Source organism: Pichia membranifaciens (assembly GCF_001661235.1).
Source record: "Pichia membranifaciens NRRL Y-2026 unplaced genomic scaffold PICMEscaffold_3, whole genome shotgun sequence".
NCBI classification, from domain to species: Eukaryota; Fungi; Ascomycota; class Pichiomycetes; order Pichiales; family Pichiaceae; genus Pichia; species Pichia membranifaciens.
Window position 1 is genome coordinate 1,314,288 of NW_017566984.1, and position 19,106 is coordinate 1,333,393.

The following is a 19,106-nucleotide window of genomic DNA, read 5'->3' on the forward strand; positions in this document are numbered from 1 at the left end:
ACGCCTTCCCAGTCCCCAGAGCCGTCGTCCTGAAATACACGCCCGCCAGCTTGGCGAGGACTTATCGCTTTTCTCCGCGACGCGGCTTCGGCCTTGTCTCCGGGAGTACGACAAGGGTCTTGACGAACCAAAAATGGAGGAAGGAGGGAAGAAAGGGTAGGGGTATGGCGAAGGCGAAGGCGGAGAGAGGAGAGTAAGAGAGTAAGAAAGAAATAATAAAGTAATTATAGATCGGATGTCATCTAGTAGGAAATAGAAAACTGGCAAGCGGAAGATGGGACTCAAAACTGCTTGGTGACCTTGCACGACCAGTTGGTCTTGTCCAACAAAGGCAAGGATGCACCCAAACACCAACCCAGTTCGTTGCCGCCGATGGTCTTGGCGGTCTTCAACTCTCTTGTGAGAGGGATATCGTAGCCGGTGTGCAAGAGCGAGGTCATGAAGGTGAGATCGAGGCACCAGAGCGGTTCGTCAGCCAACTCCTTGAGATGGGACTGTTGCTTGAAGTACTGGTCCCACAAGTGGGAACCGGCGCAGACGGACTCCATGACGTCAGTCATCTCCTTCAAAGTGAAGGACTCCGGCATGCCGATTGGCTGCAAGCGATCGTAGAAGTACGAGAAAACGTACATGTCAGCGGCAGAGGAGAACTGGTCTGCAAAGGAGGGTTGGTAGATTCCGTTGAAGGAGCACGACTTGGAAGCACACTCGAGCTGTTTGTTTAGAATCGAGTCGGTCAAGAACTTGCAGAGGCTGGCGTCCTTCTTTGCTTCGGTTTCTGGAGCAGCAAAGTTGACAACGTACTTACTGCCGTCTTCCAGCTCGACAATGACGTTCTCTGCAGAAACACCAGGTGGAACACATGGGTTCTCAAGAGTGACGTCTGCGACGGCGGTCTTGAGCTGTGACTCGGTCAATGCGGAGAATTTGTGTGCTGCGGACTTCATCTCTGCCTGCAAGACGGCAGCGTTGACCTTGTTTCTAGCCTGCATTAAACCATAGCCCAAGTGGGAGTACTGGTAAAGAGTGAACTTTCTGCCACCAAATTCGATGTTGTACTTGTGTTCGCCCTCCAAAACCTTTTCGCCGCTGACAGGCTCAAACACAATCTGCGTAGAGCCTCCACCGAGGTCGAAGACGGCGGCTGTGTCGAGCTTCTTCGCGGAGCCGATGTTGTTGAGCAAGTAGTTGGTGGTAATCCACGCGTAGACACCTTCGTCAGAGCCATCCATGATGGAGATTCCGTTGCCGCTAACGACGGGGAAGGGGAAGTCTTTTTCCAAGTGGCGTCTGACCTCCTTGAGGATGGCGTCGGACTTTGCCTGGCCCAACAACCGTAAGCCGGCGGTGGCCTTGACAGCCACTGGCGAGCAGCTGTGCTTGTCCTTAGGAATGGTGTCCATTGCGATGGTCAAAAGCGGGTCCAAGGACTCGGCGGCTCCGACGGCGTCGGTGTCGTATGACGAGAGGCCTGGCTTCAACATCTTGAACTCCTCATTGATCAACTTTGGTGGAGAAACCGAAGTATCGAACGAGTAGACATGCACCCTAGAGCCCGTGGATCCGGCATCGATCATAACGACGTACTCATAGTCATCTGCAGCAGCAGCAGCAGCAGCAGCACCCTTCGCACCGGCAGGCGTGTCTTTTGCTGGCACACCCTTGCCTGCTGGCGGGTTCTTCGCTGGAGCACCCTTGCCGGCAGGTGTGTTCTTGGCGGCTCCGTCGCCCTTCTTCAAACCCTTTGCTGGGGTATCCAGGTTGTCGTCCGTGTTGGAGTAGCCTCCGGTGAAGTCGGTGTTGTCTGCCTTGTTGACGCTATCCTCCTTCGATTTCAACGACGCGTCCGAGCCAGACACGGTGTCTGCTTTGTCGGAACCGCCGGCGCCGACCTGGTGTGGTGGCGCTGACTTGTCTTTGTCGGCAGTAGCATCCTGGTCGATCGTGGCGCCCGAGAGAAGGCTCGAGTCGCTACCGTCCTTGGCGTCTGCGGCAGAGCCGCCCTTGGCTGGCACGTCGCCGCTCAAACCCACACCATTTGCCGGAGGCACCGAACCTCCGATCCCGTGGTCGACCTTTTCGACTGTCGAGAGAGGAGAGGGAGATGAGGACGAGGAGGACGAGGAGGTCCCGCTGCTGGAGGTGAAGAACACCAACAGGAGCACTGTCACGAGGGTGACTCCCAGGAAAAACGACTTACTTCTGCGACCAACTTTAAGCATCCTGTTAGCTGTTTGTCGGCTTCTTTATCAGCTTCTTTATCAGCTTCTTTATCGGCTGCCCTGTCGTCGTCTATGGCCACCGAATGCCTTCCTGTCTCCCTGCCGCTGCCTGCTTTAGAAGAACAGCACACTGTTACCCAGCACGTCCGTCTCTTCACCACCTCTCTCCCGCTGTGACGCGCCCTCGCGTCGGTTTTTTCGCAAGGGGAGAGGGGAGGAGGAGAAAAGCGCTGAGCCGGCGACACAGCAGAGAAGAGGAGGAGGAGGAGGCAAAGAGGTCCAGGAGGGATGGGAAAGGTACCAAAGGGACATCAGATGGGTGCAGAGAAGACTAAGAAGACGACGAAAACGCCGAAGAGAAGCACGGGCGAGCGGGAGCAGAAGGGACGCCCGCGGGCGACGCAGCAGTGCACAGACGTGGCAAGTGCCACCCGGTTCAGGGCTCAGACGCTCAGAGAAATCGCCAGAGACCTCACCCGGATCCACGACCCACTACTCACAGAATATCAGGTCCGGGACATCAACGACACACTAAACAGGCTGCTCCGGGAGCGGCGGGCGTGGGAGTACCGAATCAAACAGCTGGGTGGGCCGGACTACACGTCCGGGACGACGACGACGGCCGGCGGCAGCGGCGACACCGACACGGTGACCGTGAAAGGCTACAAGTACTTCGGAAGGGCCCGGGAGCTTCCGGATGTGGTGCAGCTCCTGCAGGAAGCGGAGACGGAGAAGAAGCGCCGGCGGACGGGCCAGGACGCCGCAAAAGCCCTGCAGCTCTTTCTCCAGCCGAAGCACTGGCCGCAGGGAGAGTACTACTTCGGCGGACAGCGGGCAGAGCAGATGGCCGCCAAGCTCGATTCTGGAGAGTTTGTGCTTCCAGAACACAAGGAGAATGCAGCAGATGCTCCCAGCCTGACATCGCTGGCGTTCTTTGCAGACCCACCGCTGACGCAAGACAGAACTTTCATGGAGAAGTTCCTTCTGCAGCAGAAGAAAAAGCTACTGCTGCAACGATTGAGAATGCAAAAGACAGACAGAGACGCCGCCTAAGTGTTATTATGTTACGCTAATAATGTACACTAGTCTATACAAGCAAATTGATACCCTTAATGAGAATCTCCCGGAAACTACTCACGTAGTTCTTCTCGTCTTCCCAGATGACCCGGTCGATCTCCCGACGGCCCGAGTCCAAGTCCACCTGGTCGAGCCGGTGCGTCTTCGTGCCCCGACAGATCTTGTACCCGACGTAGCATATCACAAACAGGAACAAGCACCCGTAACTCGAGATGAAGAACGCTGTCGACCACTCGTTTTTCAAGAACACAACAAATCCCGACGCAAAAACCAAAAACATCCCGAGAATCAACCCAGAGTATGCCAAATACGGCTGAAAGGGCGACCGGTACGGATAGTCGTCGTCGTTTCTACTGATGATGTCCGGACGCAGCTCCAAGGCGTAGTAGAACCTTATAAATGAGAGGCACATCCCGGACCATACCAATAGCCCTGCAGTGGAGCACACACTCACCATCCTCTCAAATACCAACACAGTATTGTCCCGCACAGCTAAGTAGCTCAACAACCCAAACGAGCCCGTGAAAAGGACACTCATGTAGGGAACTCCTCTTTTGGTGCACAACGAAAAGCAGCTTGGTGCTTTGTTTTGGATCGACATGAAGTACAACGTTCTCGAACTTGCGTATAGTTGAGAGGAGGCAGCTGTCAAGGCGAAATACAGCAAGAACGCATTCACCGCAGATGCAAACGAACATAATCCTGCGCTCTGGATGGCAATGACCCACGGACTCTTGTTGCCATTGGAAAACCCGCCCCAATCAATGATTTCGCTATCGCAATGATTTGCTCCTATCATTGCAATGATCGCATTCTCTTCTGCAACATGTTCAGCCTTGTTGTTATCACTGGAGAAATAGCGCAGTAGCCTTGGATCCCCGCTATAAACGTTCAAGCCAATGAGGAAAATCGCAACCAAATAGAATATGACGATCCTGTAAAAGATATTTTTCGTAGCACTTGGAATTGCTTGTCTTGGGTTTCTTGATTCACTACCTGCGATAATGACAATTTCTGTTCCAACGTATGCGTAGGAAGCAATAACTGATGAAATCAAAACCTGCAAAAATCGACCGGTATTGCCACCAATACCGTTCAGAGAGCCTAATCCTTTGTCATCGATGTCAAAGGTGGGCCTGAAGGGACCAAATGTGATCTTTTTAGAGATATCAGATAGCTCCGTATTCCAGTACTTGAACCCAATGTTCTCGTGAAGGGGCGGCGATCCGCCTCTGTTCAAAATGATCATGTATATCATTAACCCAACTAGCATCAGTAACTTCACAATGGTGGAGTAGTACTCAAATTCCCCGTAGACCCGGATGTCGAACAAATTGATCAGCAACGTGAAAAAGTAAAAAAGAGTGATCCAACCGGCGGTGTTAGGTCCGGGAACCTTTAGGTTCGGGTAAAAAGACAACATGATTGAGCTTGCGGTGATTTCACTAGGAAAACTTACCATGTACGTCACCCAATAGACTACACCGAGTGCAAAGCCAAATGCATCGTCTACAAACCTCGATGCAATCCCGGAAACACCACCACACAAAGGAATCAACGTGACGATCTCACAGAAGGAGAGCATCGTTGCGATGACAATGAACCCAGTAATGACAAACCCTAGAAGGCACCCCAATGGTCCAGCAATGGAGAAGGCCTTGCCCGAGGAAAGCAATAGTCCGACACCTAGGGTCCCCCCAAGTGCAATTTGGTGTAAATGCCTCACGTTTAGCTTCCGCTGTATTTGATATCTGTTTGCTCTCTGGATTCTTATGATTCTCAAAGGATTGATCGAATTTAGGAAGCTCCAGAAAGCGCTTGAAGGCTTTGAGCCAGGAACTTCCTGCGGATCAATATTCTGGTACTGGTCGATCCTATGGAAGTCGTAGTCGACCTGTTCCTGGCCACTCACAACCATCTCAATATCAAACGGGAAGTGATCAGTGTTTGCAGGGGATCTGATCTTCCGGAACGGCTGCGAGTCTATCGGAAGGTCCTCCAACTCGATATCGTCGTCGATAGGGATCGAGCTGAAGGTGGACACGTAGTCCACAAATGGGTATTTCTTCTCTTCGTTAGAGGCAGCACCGTTGGCGGGGTCAGGGCTCTTCCTCCCAGCGCTGTTTGCTGGCTTCAAGAAATTCTTGAAAATGCTCTTCTTGTGTTTGCCGTTTCTCAACGATTCCACCTCTTTCCAGTCTTTCGGGTTTTCGGCGTGCCCAAAGATATAGTTCAATTCGGATTCGTCTAGCGTTGTGAGGACATTGTCTCCCTCGTAGGGTCTCCCAAAGTTCTTCCCCTTGCGCTTGGCCACAATATCCAGCTTGTGGCGTAACTTCTCCTCCTTCAGCAACATGTTGTTATATTGCGCAAAGTCTGTGATCTCCAGCGTCTCCGGCTGGTCTCGTGCTCTGCTGTCGTACTTGTTGTACAGCCTGTTGAAGTACATCTTGTCATGGTTTCTGTCGTTTGCGAACGACTCGTTGTCTAGTATTCGGTGCAAAACTGAGCTTCTGATGTCATCGTCGTCATCGTCGTTGTAATTATTGTCATTATTGTTATTGTCATCATGATAATATGAGATTCTTGCTCCAAGTTCCTCTCCGAGTTTCGGAGTATCAATAAAGTCGGTCCGGTCAGTCAGAGTCCGGTTTAGATCCTGGTTCAGATGCGAGTCATGCATCCTATCATATCGACCTGCGTTCCCAGGCTCGTTGCCGTCGGCGCCAAAGCGGTATACAGGCCGGTCTGTGTGTCCCAAGGGCTTTCTGGTCTCGTGATTAGTGTTGCGAACCTCCATCGAGGGGAAGAGACTCAGCGAGTCCGCCGAGTCCACCTCGACCGTCACCTGGGTCTTTTTCTTGTCGTACGAGACGCCTGATGATGATAGAGAGTCCAGTGGCTGCTCCACCTGCATTGTCTGTGGTATTCTTGTGCTGCTGCTCTTCTTGCCGCCAAACATGGAGGGATCAGATGACCCCGACGTCCCTGTGCTTGACGGATCCAGCGCATCCTCGTCTTCCGACATGCTTCTATGAGTTATCTATGTGCTGTGACCGGTCTCTGCTGTTCTGCCGGTCATATACTGCCTCTCCGGCACTCACGGACCCGCAGGCCCTTCTGATAAGTGCAACTCTTCTCTTGCGCCCGTCCTGGTCCCCTTCCTCGCACTATTTTCGCAGAGGTGAAGAAAGTTTCAGCTGTACGCGGAAAGGCCTGAGAGAAAGAAGGACACGAGGACGTGGAGTTGACGGTTGATGGCGACGAGGCTTGAGGGTGAATGGGACAGCATTAAAGCCTGAAGAAGCAGCAGAACACACAAGCGTGCCGAAGATGTCAACCGCACCGCAGGCGCCAGCAGCGCAGCAGCCGCAGCAACAGAGGGTCCCTCTTTCAAAGGAAAAGAACCCGGCGGCAATCCACATTGCGACCGCTGTCAGATACAACAAGCTGCTCAAGCAGAGGCAGGGAATTCTCACGAGCAGCAAGAACAGAACGGACTTCTTTCGGTTCAAGCGGTTTGTGAGGGCGATTCAGAGTGACGAGTTCAAGAAGAGCCTGGCGAAGGGCGCCAAGGACCTGCCTCCGATACCTGACGTGGCCGATGCGATCAACCAGGTTTTCATCCTACTGATCCAGAACCAGCTTGTTGTCCCCGTGACGAAGTTGAAGACGAAGGACGCAAAGGCAAAAGGCCTCAAGGTCGACAAGCAGACGCCTGCCTTGGAGATGTCCAACAAGGCTGTCTTGCAGCCGGACGTGTACTACGCGTGGAACTACACCCCTCCAAACCCGTATATGCTTCTCTACTCCATTCTCGGGATTTGCGTCGTCTTTACGATCATTTTGTTCCCATTGTGGCCGCTATGGATGAGAAAAGGTGTGTGGTACTTGAGTACCGGGCTTCTCTGTTTTGTCGGGATGTTCTTTGTCATTGCCATCATTCGGTTGGTAATCTACCTCCTCACGTTGGCCTCCATGTCTAGACAGTTGTGGATCTTCCCTAACTTGTTCGAGGACTGCGGAGTCTTGGAGAGTTTCCAGCCGGCGTACGAGTGGGAGGACCCAAAGGCGAAGGGCAAGAAGCCGAAGAAGAGCAAAAAGACTGCTTCAGAGAGCTCGACTGCGACGCCCGTTACCACTTCCGAGGCGAAAGCCGTATCGACGTCGTCCAAGCCAGCAGAGACGGGCACGAAGAAACGTGTCGCCACGGTCGAGGATGTTGCCGAAGAGTGAATAGATGCAGTGGATGCAGCACTCCCACATTGTATATATGCATGTATATGTGTATGTATATATAAATATATATATATAGCTTCAAACAGAGTCTAATCTATCCACAACGGCTATACAGCGTGTTCGGCATCCCCAAAGCGCTTAGGCGGAGTAGGCCTGCTTTGGGAATGGGTAGGAAGGCCCGACCTCTTGGATGGAGAGCTTGGCAAGCCAGTGGCCCATGTCGATGGACGTGGCCAAGTCCTTGCCCTTGACGAGACCGGCGGTGAAGCCGGCGGCGAACGCGTCACCGGCACCGTTGGTGTCAACAATCTTGGCGGAGTCCAAGGCGTGAACAGCAAACTTGCTGGTGGAGAACTCCTTTGTGGCGGCGTCGTAGGAGACGGCCAAGGTGGCGTCGGTGCCCTGGGTGAAGATGACGACTCTTGGCTTCTTGGTGTTGGCCTTTGGCAACGCAGCAACCTTCTTGGCGATCTCCTCGAGGTCGGTGGTGCCGAGCTCGTGGGACTCGGCGTAGGCAGCAGCCTCGGACTCGTTACAGACAATGTAATCCGCGTAAGGGGCGCACTGGTCCAGGGCGGCCTTGAAGAACTGAGGGATGAACGGAGCAGAGAAGTTCATGATGAACGTCTTGTTCTCCTGGGCAGAGTGCTTGCCCAACAGCTCGATGGCCTCTGGAGAGACGGTGAGGTGGAAGCCTCCGATGTAGAACACCTTGGCGGCCTCAACGATGGCCCAGTTCTCTGGCTTCTCCAAGTGCGAAGGCTTGAAGTGGTTGGCGGCCGCAAGGTCGGTGACCAAGGACCGGTTGACGCCGTTGATAAGCGCCGCACACTTACCCGTGGCAATGTCCTCGTGCACCATGTACGCGGTGCTCAACCCGACCGACTGGTTGGCGTCCACCAACTTGTCTGCGTAGACGTCCTTGCCCACCGACCCGAAGTAGAGCACCGACTTGGCTGGAAGCACGTACTGTGCGCCTCTGGCCGTGTTCTGCGCAGCACCGCCTGCAACCAGCTTCACGTCCTTGTACCCGAGGATCTCGTCGAAGATCGGCATGTGTTGTGGCTCTGCCAAGATGGCGTCGTTTTCCTTCAACCCGTACTTTGCCAAGTACGAGCTGTCGACATCGACCTGGATGTCGAGCAATGGGTTTCCTAAGCAGACCAATTCGTAGCTCATTGTGCGTGTGTGTGCGTGTGTATGAATCAGGGCACCGGCAACTGTTTTTCGGAACCAGAAACCCATTGCACAACAAGAGAAGGCTGCCTAAATCCCTACCAGGGCCGTCAACTTTTGTTCCTTTTCCTTTCAAGAGATTTTTGCATGTGAAAAAAAGGTGGAAAAAAAGTGGGAAAAGTCACGTGAATATCACGTGAATATCACGTGAAAGTCACGTGAATATCACGTGTTCCTATTTTTGGTGAACTTCTTGCAACAAAGGTGGATAATAGAGGACAGGATCGGCTGGGATTGGCTGGGATCGGGCAAGTAGGGACGGAAGTCGGGCAGATATGAAAAGTGTTTGGCTAGAGTATATACAAGGGATGGCTGTCAGACGAGAGAGACTTTGCCAAAGCCGGAGAAGCCGCCGAGGAGCGAGTTGAAGCCCTGGGCCTGTTGGCAGCCGCTGTCGCTGTAGACGGCAACGGCCTTGGGCATCCACTCGGAGATGTTGCGGAAACGTCTGTCGGAAGAGGGGTGGGTGCTGAGCAGCTCGGGTGGGGTCTGGCCGTTCTGGCGCTCGAACTTCATCATGTTCTGCCAGAGGCGGGGGGCCTTCTGCGGGTTGTAGCAGGCCCGGGACATGACCATCAAGCCGATGTAGTCGGCCTCGGTCTCCATCTCGCGGGAGAAGGAGGTGTCGAGCAAGGCGTTGACGAGGATGTCGCCGGGCCTGGAGCTGCCGAAGATCGAGTACATGGCCATGTTGAGCGTGAGCAGGAACGGCGAGAGCGTGAGCTTCTCGCCCAGATGATCGGCGAGGAGATGGCCCAGCTCGTGCGACAAGACCGTGGCAAGCCCGTCCTCGTCCTCGCAGATGGGCAAGATCGACCGGAAGATGAACACCTTGCCGCCGCCGATGACAAACGCATTCGGCGTCGGCCGGCCCATCGCCACGTCATCAATCACGTAGAACCGCCACTCGTCGAGCGGGATGTCCGCCTTGCCCAGCTCCGTAAACAAGTTCAGCCGCCGGCCCGTCTCCGGGTCCGGGTAGTCGTGCGCAGCGTTGATCAACCGCACCATCACCTTCGCCACCTGTCTGCTCACCGGGTGGCTCTCCGGCAGCACGCTGTTCCCAAACTCTCCCATCACCCCGCGGAAGCTCGACCTCGTCACGATCCGCTCGATCCACTCGGGCGTCGTCATAAGCCGCCACCGGTGCGTCACAGGCGCCTCCTGCACGTGTGTCACCAAGAACACCACCATCACTCCGCCCAGCCCGTACGCCACCCGCCGCTGCGGCCCGCTCATGTTGCTCCAGAAGTTCCGGTAATCCCTGTACGAGTAGCCCTGCTGCTTCGCCCCGTTGAAGTACACGTACTCGGGTCTGCGTTTCCTGTAGTATGAGTAGCCTCTGCTGAAGTTGCTGACCCTGTTGAAACCGCCCCTAACGCCCCCCATCCCATTTCCTGCGGCACCGACTCTCCCGAGCGCCCACATGCCTGCTTTCGTCACCAGTTTGTTCATTGCTGGGCTTCTTTGTCCTCTGTGCAGCCCGAATCTTGGCTCCGGGACACCCGCCTACTCCAACAGAGCCGTCCCTGGCTCATCTTCCGCCTCTTCACCACCTCCGCTGCCATGTTTTTCCCGCTCCTCCCTCCCCGACGTTCCCAAAACGGCAACTCTAGTTCGTCGATCTGGGTATTGACGTTTCTCTTACAGGACCGGCGATGGTTGCAGGTGCTGAGGGCGGGTGGCTGTCAGCAAGAAAAACCACGGTTTGCAGAACACCATGTCTTCGAGGGAAGTCACGCTATACCACCCGCTGGTGCTTCTGTACGGGTTCGGGACGTCGCTCACGATCCTCGGCAGCTATTCGCTGTACGCACGATACTTCAAACGAATCAAGCGGGCGGCCGACATCCCGGCAGCGTTCTTCCGCAAACGTTTTCTCTATGGGAAAGTCACCTCTGTCGGAGACGGCGACAATTTCCATTTCTACCACCTACCCGGCGGGGTGCTTGGCGGCTGGGGATGGCTGCGCAGGGTGCCCGAGATCAACAGGTTCCGGGAACTGAAGGGCGAAACGATCTCCGTGAGGGTCTGCGGAGCGGACGCACCTGAGAGGGCTCATTTTGGAAGACCGGCACAACCTTTCAGCGATGAGGCGTTGGCGTGGTTGCGTCGATACGTGTTGGGCCGCTGGCTCTACGTGAAGCCGTTGCACCTGGACCAATACCAGCGGGTCGTGGCAAAGGTGCTGGTGCTGAAGTGGACCGGATTCAAGGACGTGAGCGAGGAGATGATAAAGGCCGGCCTGGCGACGGTGTATGAGGCGAAGGCCGGCGCCGAGTTCGACGGTAAAGAGGCCGTGTACTGGAGACAGCAGGAACGGGCACAGCACAAGAAGCTCGGCATGTGGAGCATCAACAAGAAGGACTTCCTCACCCCGCGGGAGTACAAGAACAAGTACGGCTAGCACCCCTATGTTTATATTTATGTCTATACTTACATACTCGATACATTCAACACTTGACATCTATCCCCCGTCTGCGCTCGGACTCCCGCAGCTCGAACATCACCTGAGACGCAATGAACAAGCACGCCGAAGAGCACACAAAGAACACCAGTCCGTCGAAGGTCGTCAGCATGTCCTGCAGCAACGCCACCATGCCGTCCTTGCCGAGACAAAAGCCAAACAAGTTCGCCAGCATCATCATCCAGATGTTCACCACAGCACCGCATGCACACAAGTGGCGGTACCACCACTCGTCCCGGTACGGCCGCACAAGCTTTGTGGCAATAATCTCTGGAAGCAAGAATATGACAACAAGCCAGCCCCAGATGAGCAAGCGCAACTCGATGTCGTGCCAGATGGCAACAAAGGAAAACACAGCTAACGATCCGAGGATACGATACTTGGACCCGCCGAGTGGGACGTAGATGTACCGGATGACCCACTTGTTGAACGACCTGTGCCACGCTCTCCAGAACTGCATTGCCGAGAAGTTGTTGTCCATGCACCGGATCATATTCTCAGGAGGATCGATATCGTCACAGAGTGCCCAGAACCTGAACAACCTCCACGGAATGAGCAACTTCAGCCAGATGATGTTCAAATTGAAGAAACCAATCATGGAGATTTGAAAAGGTGTGTCCCCATGCCAGGCCTTTGCCTTGGACACGGCAACCACGTAGATGTAATGCAAGATGACCTCCATGACCAGGAAACAGAAGATGAGTCTCACACCGTAGAGGATATTTCTCCTGAACGTGATGGAGGGAAGCGTGTGCTTAGATTGGTAGATGAAATCATTGAACGTGATAATCGGCCCAACAATGTAGAGCGGGGTGTACAAGAGGTATGACATATAGTTTTGGTATGAATAGTCTGAAAGAGGCAGCGGTGCCTCGAGTCTCTGTCTTTCCGTGAGATGGGAGCAGTGATCGGGTTTCGAAGTCGTCGTCGACGAGAGGTCTCCGATCGCCGGAGAGACCAGGTCCTCCTCGCTGACCTTTGCCTTATCGTTGAGCTTTGTCAGCGGGATCTCGTGGGTAATCCTTTCTACGGCCTCGTGCCGTTTGAGGTAGTCAATGTTGAAGCTTAACATTCGGAGGAGGGTGAAGTTAAAGAAGACGTCCCAGCGAGGAATCAACCCCCTGAATGTGTCCATGAAGGAGAGGGCACCCCACACCTGACCAAACTGCACCATTCTGTATCGGTCGTTGAGAAAGAGCGTGGAAAGACAGTACACCCAAAGCACCGTCTGCGCTACCGTGGGCCTCTTCCGGAGAGACTTGGCAATACCGTATGCCACGGTGACGTGGAAGAGAATCTTGAGGCTGTTGAACCCATGCAAGCAGAATACAAAGCATACGCCAAAGCCAAGGTCAAAGTTGAGTCGGGAAATGTGCAAGTACCTGGAGGCAACACGCAGACACTTGTGGATGGCCACGAACCCGAGCAACAGCACAAAGTTGTCTCTGAAAAAGCGATACTGTGAGTCCGAGTTGTCAATCTTGCGGCCAAAAATCCACCCGGGGGAAAGAATCCCCTCGTATATGTAGTAGTTGGGGTTTGTCTCGTTGCTGGCAGACATGGCAGTCTTAAACAGTAATGGTACAACCACAACAAAGCAGCAGAGGTAGATCCTGAACTCCGGTGTCGACCATCTCGACGGACGTGTCTGTGTCTCTGTTTTCACCGACCCAACAAGCCTCGTGTCAAGTGTTTCCGGCGACAGAAAGTTGTAGCTGGCCAATGTCATTGGCAGTATCTGTGTCTATGTGTGTGTTGTACTCTACCCTTTCTGTGTGTTTCTCGAGACTGGAGTACCCCTGGAGAATAGCTCCTCAAAAGCCTCTTTTCTACGAGAAACGATTTTCCCGTCTCGCTGGAGGTGGTGAAGCGTTTTTCACAGCATGAAAGAGACGGACGGAAAGGCGAAGAGATGGTTCAAGGAAGCAGGCGACTGGGTTTGGGCTTCAGGAGCATTCACAAACAAGCATGGCCGACCCGAAGGACGAAACACGCAAGGGAGTGCCCGACCTGGATAGAAGACCGAACCCTCCCGGGTGGGTGCAGCCCAAGGCTCCTTACAACCCGTACGACCCGACTGACCTGCGGCCGGCAGAAGGGTACCCGAGCGAGTACAACGCCCCGTCGGCGATGAAGCGGAACACGGGACAGCTTGCCCGAGACCTAACAGACTACCAGAAGATCAAGATTGACATGAAGAAGCTGCAGTACTACCCCCGGCCGCCGTCGGAGCTCTATCCTGGGCGATACAAGGTGTTGCGGCGGGTGAACCACAAGAGTGGGTTCACGAGGGGGGCCGACTTGACGGCGAAGGTGAGCATCTACGGGGTTCTCATCTTTGGGGTGTTCTTCTATCGGTGGAACGACCACGACAACATCTTTTCGCCGTTCCGGCGGTTGCAGCTCCGGGCGAAGGAACTGCTGCTAGGCGAGCTCTCTGTGGACGACTACAACGATCTCTACCACTACGACGCCGACCTGCCGATTCCGCAGAAGCCACTTCCGTCGAGGATGTACGAGAAGAATGCCGAGCAGAACCTTGTCGGCGAGAGCGCCACGAACAACGAGTTCATCAAGGACCGGTTCGGGAACAAGCACGTCGTCTACGCGGAGCACATCAAGCAGAAGGAGGACGAGAACATGGTCAAGGCCCTTGAGATAGCGCAGCGAGAGATCGAATTGAAGCAGCTGGGCAGCAGCAGGGCCGGCGGCGACCCCGGCGCCGGCCAACAGAAGAAGCCGTTCTGGAAGGTGTGGTAGCGGCCCCGTGTACATACATATATGCAGATAGACAGTGAAATCCGCTCATTATGGGTGACGATATAAACAAGTAAACAGGTAAACATGCAGGAGACCGCCTGCCGCTATTTAAGGCCGCCTCTCTTCACGAGAAAGTCCTTGGCCTCGTTGATCTTCGTGGCCAAGTACGGCGAGCCCCCCTTGTCCGGGTGGTTGAGGAGCATGATTCTCCGGTGGTTGTCCTTGAGCTTTTTCAGCGACAGGCTTGCCTCCTTCAACTCCAAGATCCGCAACGCCTCCCGGGCGTTCATCTTCGGGTCGAACCCGCCCTTCACGAACTTGCCCGACGATGACCCAGAGAACTTCTTGTACGCCCCCGCCGCCACGTAAGCTGCTGCAAAACACCCAAAAAATGACACCACTGGGTGCGCAGACATGTATGCTCCCGTCTGCTCAAGGTAGTAGTCCACGCTAGACTTCCCTGCTGCCGCCGTCGGCTGCTGGTAGTACTGTTGCTGGGGTTGCACGTACACTGTCTCCTGTGCACGGCCCTGGTTGTCCTCGCCTGGGATCGGAAGCGCCGGAATGTCGATGTTCTCTATCTTTGCCATCTTGTGTCTTTTGCAGTGTGTGTGTGGTCCTCTCGTCTCTCCTCTTCCTCTGCTTCCCGCCCTCTTCCTCTCTGGCCGGCTCATCTCTTCTGTCTTCACCACCTTTCGTCCTCTTTCATGAGGAACAGTCTGGAAAAAAAGACTATCGCGGTGCACGGAGGTGTAATTCCCCGGGGTCCCGACTTTTCAGTTTGACATGTTCGGAGACGGGGCAGAAGGCAAAGGCGCCTTGACGGAGGGCAAAGAGAGGCCAAAGAAAGGCCACAACCCAATGCACACGCTTTGCAGGACACTGAATAGACCGCTACAACAGCACAGCAACAGGTTCTGGCTTTCCACAGGACTTCTCACACTTTCGGCAGCATATTTCGTCCAGCACAGACTCACTTCGTCAGCATCGCAAGCATCAATGATCTCACCACCAGCTCCGCCACAGAGCCCGCTGCAATGGAACCACACGCCAGAGTCGATTCTGCTAGAGACAACAAGACTGATTGCCGAGGCTGAGGACCTCGACAACCGTATCGGGGCGATTGGCGCCACGGACGCCACCATCGAGTCTGTGATCAAGCCGTACGCCGACCTGGAGAACCGCCAGGCCGGCTTGACCAACCAGCTGTCCTTCTACCAGCACGTGTCGTCAGACAAGCAGCTTCGGGAGGCGTCGAATGAGGCGGACGCCAAGTTCCGCAAGTACGGCATCGAGGCCGGATTGCGGGAGGACGTGTACAGGGCGATCCACAAGGTGTACGAGGACAACAAGGACAACGCTACCCTCGACGCAGAGACAAGACGCTTCCTTGAAAAGGTGAACAGACAGTACGAGAGAAACGGCTTGTCTCTCCCGCTTGAGAAGCGGGAGAAGATCAAGGAGCTCAAACAGCAGCTCTCCACGCTCTCGTTGAAGTTCTCCCAGAACTTGAGCGAGGAGACGGGCTTTTTGCTCTTCACAAGAGAACAGCTCGAGGGCCTACCGGACGACGTCGTGGCCAGCTTTGAAAAGGTTGAGGAGCCGGAAGGTCCGGTCAAGTACAAGATGACGTTCAAGTACCCGGATCTTTTCCCCGTGCTTAAGTATGCCAAGAACGCCGAGACCAGAAAGGCCGCCTTTACCGCCGACCAATCCAAGGTCCCTGAAAACGCAGGCCTGCTCATTGAGGCAGTGAAGATCAGAGCAGAGCTTTCCCATTTGCTTGGCTACAAGAACTTCTCCGAGTATGTGCTCGAAGAGCGGATGGCCAAGACGCCAGAGACTGTCATGAGCTTCATGAACGACTTGAGAGTCAAGTTGAAGCCTCTTGGCGAAAAGGAATTTGAATACTTGAAGACCCTAAAGGCAAAGGAGACAGGCGTCGAGTCGGATGACTACTACATCTGGGATCAACGGTACTACCACACCAAGATGCTTGAAAACGACTACAACGTCGACGATATCAAGATCTCAGAGTACTTTCCGATGCAAAACACCATCGAGAAGATGCTCTCCATCTACGAGACAATTTTCAACTTGAAGTTTGTCGAAATTTCCAAGTCAAGCAAAGACTACGATACCTGGCACGAAGACGTTCAGCAGTTTGCAGTGTGGAAAATGGACAACAACGAACCCACCTTCATTGGTTACCTCTATTTTGACTTGCACCCAAGAGCGGGCAAATACGGCCATGCTGCTAACTTTGGCTTGGTCCCAGCCTACATTGATGTTACTACTGGAAAGAAGAATTACCCGTCCACCTCTTTGGTGTGTAACTTCACCAAGGATACAAAGGAAAAACCTTCATTGTTGAAACATAACGAGGTCGTAACTTTCTTCCACGAGCTAGGTCACGGTATCCACGATTTGATGGGTCAGACCAAGTACTCGAGGTTCCATGGTACCTCCGTCAGCTGGGACTTTGTGGAAATGCCATCCCAACTCCTTGAATATTTTTGTTGGGATGAAGCTATGTTGACAAAGTTGTCCAGCCACTATAAGACCAACGAAAAGATGCCTTCGGCTTTGATTAGATCGCTAATTGCGTCTAAAAATGTAAACGGTGCGATGTTCAATTTGAGACAGTTGCATTTTGGATTATTCGATATGGAATTGCACACCTCGGCAACAGGTGAAGTTGACGTCGATAAATTATGGAATGATATGAGAGAAGAGATTTGCTTGATCAGCAACGGAGGCCAAAGCTTTAAGGGTTATGGATCTTTTGGCCACTTGATGGGAGGTTATGCTTCCGGTTATTACGGCTACCTCTGGTCTCATGTCTTTGCCGCTGACATTTTTTTCTCCAAGTTTTCGAAAGATCCATTGAACGTGACCAACGGTATGGACTACAGAAACAAAATTTTAGCCAGAGGCGGTTCTAGAGACGAGATGGAAAACTTGGTAGATTTACTTGGGAGAAAACCAGAATCAGATGCTTTCTTAGCTGAGATTGGTTTGTTCGAGAAATAAGCAACACAGAGTACTTATCGTACGTTTTTTTCTCAAAAGTTATATAAAATTGTTCGAAAGATCAAAAAATGTAAAAGTAGAAAAATCATGATACATAGAAGCTTTTTCAGTAGGAAAGAATTTTCAGTGATAATTTTGTTCATGCATCATAGTTCGGTGTCATCATGCTAATTTTTTCTTCAAAAGGATAGGGAAAAGGTGGCAGTGCGTTCAACCTTTCGACACGGACACTCTCTTCTGCCTCATCACGGGTATTTTGGGCTTGTCCTGGCTTGTAATATTTGTATAAAACATCCACCTGCTCCAAAGAAAGCCCACCAGTTTCAGGGACCATCAAGTAAACGAAAATGGCAGCCGCAACAGTGCATCCAAAAAATACAAACCCATAGGCAAACCTAATGTGGGAAATGATAAATGGCGTGAAAAAAGCAATCATAAACCCCCATAGCCAGTTGGCGGCTGTAGCGATAGCCATACCCTTGGACCGGATCCTCAACGGATAAGTCTCGGAAACCACCACAAATACTCCAGGAGCCCATGTAGTGGCAAAGGTGAAAATAAACATACATGTAAGGAAAATCATAGCGCCTCCAGCTTGCTTATCTGTTGGCTGATCAAAACCATTTGGATAAAGAATGGTGGATCCGATCACAGAAAAGGTCAATAAACAGGCAGCCATGCAAACAGACCCGTAGAGTAGATTCGGTCTTCTTCCCACTTTTCCAATGCTGTAGAGCGCAATAAAGGTGGAGCCAAAATTGACAGCACCAAGGATGATTGAGGTGACAAACGAATCTTGTAGTCCCACTGATTTAAAGATTGATGTTCCATAGTAGAAAAAGTAGTTGTTACCAGTTAGCTGTTGGAAAGAGTGCAATGCAATTCCGATAATGAGACGGGCCAAGATACGAGGTTTCCCCATGAGCAATTCCATCCAGGAAGCATTGCCCGCTTCGTGCTGCTCCGCAATAGCTAAAGTAAACGTTTCAATCTCCTGTTGAACGACCTCATCGTAGGGGTCCATACTGTTGACTTTTGCAACGGATAGCCTTGCCTTCTCCATGTGACCTTTTTCAATCAAGTATCTTGCTGATTCCGGCAAAAATAGCATACCTCCTATCATAGCCACAGCCCAGACAAAACATAATCCTAATGGAATTCTCCATTGTCGGGCATCATCATAGGAGTGTACTGTACCAAATGTGGTAATGTAGCCCAAAAGGATACCTAGGGTGATCATCAACTGGTAGCAGGAGACCATGATACCCCTTATCTCAGCAGGTGACGTCTCTGCAATGAACATTGGTGACAAAACAGAGACAGCTCCCACCGCTAGACCTGAAATTATTCTTCCAACCATGAACTGCACCCAGTGAAAGGACGAAATCTGGACAATGATACCCACAATGTAGATCATCATTACTCCCATCAATCCTATCTTCCTTCCAAAGACATCTCCCAATTTGCCCAAGGTAATGCCTCCAACAGCACAGCCAATATTGAAGATAGAAATGATCAATCCTACACGTGTATTTGTGAATTCAAAGCTGTTATCCTTGACGTTCCATTCCCCAAAAGTTTGTTTGAAACTCGGCATCTGCACAAACCCGGAGATCGTGCCCGTGTCCCATCCAAAAACAAAGCCTCCAAATGCTACCATCAAGCAGAGCAAGCCTATAATCAAATGCTTGGAGAGTAGTTCGCGCATGCTCGATTTCAACGCTACTTCTTCGTTCCTGGCGCTTGGCTGGATAGACGATGTCTCAAATGTCGGGTTGGAGGAGAGACACGTCAACGTCGGAGACGATGATTGTGGCGTTTCAACCGCTCCAAGAGCGTCCAAGAAAGTCTCCGACTCTTTAGACCCCTCTAGTGAGCTTGTGCTTTCTGCGAATGTGTCAAACTGGCTTATGCGTTTCATGTCTCAGAATGGAATACTCGAAATATCTGGGGTGATAATGTCGGAAAAGCCTGACACGCAAATCAACCCAAAAATATCTATTGTAGGCTGGAGATAGTGTGTACCTTTTATACTTGACTGGAACTCCCTTGAACAGTGCACCAATTAACAG

The 19,106-nt window shown here is 52.7% G+C and overlaps 12 protein-coding genes across 12 annotated transcripts; 5 read left to right on the forward strand and 7 right to left on the reverse strand.

Annotated features, from left to right (window-relative positions):
- Nucleotides 1-281: 281 nt before the first annotated feature.
- On the reverse strand, nt 282-1,595 carry PICMEDRAFT_33758 (hypothetical protein; the record flags this gene model as incomplete). Its single annotated transcript, XM_019162841.1, has 1 exon — nt 282-1,595. A coding segment is annotated over one exon (1,314 nt), but the record flags the coding sequence as incomplete, so codon positions are not given.
- A 1,014-nt stretch (nt 1,596-2,609) lies between these two features.
- On the forward strand, nt 2,610-2,945 carry PICMEDRAFT_20618 (hypothetical protein; the record flags this gene model as incomplete). The annotated part of the gene is made up of 1 exon (XM_019162165.1): nt 2,610-2,945. A coding segment is annotated over one exon (336 nt), but the record flags the coding sequence as incomplete, so codon positions are not given.
- A 364-nt stretch (nt 2,946-3,309) lies between these two features.
- On the reverse strand, nt 3,310-5,217 carry PICMEDRAFT_33266 (hypothetical protein; the record flags this gene model as incomplete). The annotated part of the gene is made up of 1 exon (XM_019162810.1): nt 3,310-5,217. One exon carries the CDS (start codon nt 5,215-5,217, stop codon nt 3,310-3,312), a length of 1,908 nt encoding a protein of 635 aa, XP_019017940.1.
- Nucleotides 5,218-6,710: 1,493 nt separating this feature from the next.
- On the forward strand, nt 6,711-7,403 carry PICMEDRAFT_23666 (hypothetical protein; the record flags this gene model as incomplete). Its single annotated transcript, XM_019162317.1, has 1 exon — nt 6,711-7,403. A coding segment is annotated over one exon (693 nt), but the record flags the coding sequence as incomplete, so codon positions are not given.
- A 273-nt stretch (nt 7,404-7,676) lies between these two features.
- On the reverse strand, nt 7,677-8,717 carry PICMEDRAFT_72863 (hypothetical protein; the record flags this gene model as incomplete). Its single annotated transcript, XM_019164313.1, has 1 exon — nt 7,677-8,717. One exon carries the CDS (start codon nt 8,715-8,717, stop codon nt 7,677-7,679), a length of 1,041 nt encoding a protein of 346 aa, XP_019017942.1.
- Nucleotides 8,718-8,979: 262 nt separating this feature from the next.
- PICMEDRAFT_16650 (hypothetical protein) lies at nt 8,980-10,359 on the reverse strand. Its single transcript, XM_019161291.1, has one exon. The coding sequence runs from the start codon at nt 10,011-10,013 to the stop codon at nt 9,090-9,092; it is 924 nt and encodes a 307-aa protein (XP_019017943.1). The 5' UTR covers nt 10,014-10,359; the 3' UTR covers nt 8,980-9,089.
- A 2-nt stretch (nt 10,360-10,361) lies between these two features.
- On the forward strand, nt 10,362-11,204 carry PICMEDRAFT_136834 (hypothetical protein). The gene has a single exon (XM_019160097.1). It carries the CDS (start codon nt 10,495-10,497, stop codon nt 11,179-11,181), a length of 687 nt encoding a protein of 228 aa, XP_019017944.1. The 5' UTR covers nt 10,362-10,494; the 3' UTR covers nt 11,182-11,204.
- A 23-nt stretch (nt 11,205-11,227) lies between these two features.
- Nucleotides 11,228-12,802, reverse strand: PICMEDRAFT_11798 (hypothetical protein; the record flags this gene model as incomplete). Its single annotated transcript, XM_019159846.1, has 1 exon — nt 11,228-12,802. The coding sequence occupies one exon, from the start codon at nt 12,800-12,802 to the stop codon at nt 11,228-11,230; it is 1,575 nt and encodes a 524-aa protein (XP_019017945.1).
- A 407-nt stretch (nt 12,803-13,209) lies between these two features.
- On the forward strand, nt 13,210-14,001 carry PICMEDRAFT_72867 (hypothetical protein; the record flags this gene model as incomplete). Its single annotated transcript, XM_019164314.1, has 1 exon — nt 13,210-14,001. One exon carries the CDS (start codon nt 13,210-13,212, stop codon nt 13,999-14,001), a length of 792 nt encoding a protein of 263 aa, XP_019017946.1.
- A 122-nt stretch (nt 14,002-14,123) lies between these two features.
- Nucleotides 14,124-14,318, reverse strand: PICMEDRAFT_25049 (hypothetical protein; the record flags this gene model as incomplete). The annotated part of the gene is made up of 1 exon (XM_019162378.1): nt 14,124-14,318. A coding segment is annotated over one exon (195 nt), but the record flags the coding sequence as incomplete, so codon positions are not given.
- A 432-nt stretch (nt 14,319-14,750) lies between these two features.
- On the forward strand, nt 14,751-17,480 carry PICMEDRAFT_16653 (hypothetical protein). Its single transcript, XM_019161292.1, has one exon. The coding sequence runs from the start codon at nt 14,788-14,790 to the stop codon at nt 17,032-17,034; it is 2,247 nt and encodes a 748-aa protein (XP_019017948.1). The 5' UTR covers nt 14,751-14,787; the 3' UTR covers nt 17,035-17,480.
- On the reverse strand, nt 17,174-18,742 carry PICMEDRAFT_33414 (hypothetical protein; the record flags this gene model as incomplete). Its single annotated transcript, XM_019162821.1, has 1 exon — nt 17,174-18,742. One exon carries the CDS (start codon nt 18,740-18,742, stop codon nt 17,174-17,176), a length of 1,569 nt encoding a protein of 522 aa, XP_019017949.1.
- Nucleotides 18,743-19,106: the final 364 nt, after the last annotated feature.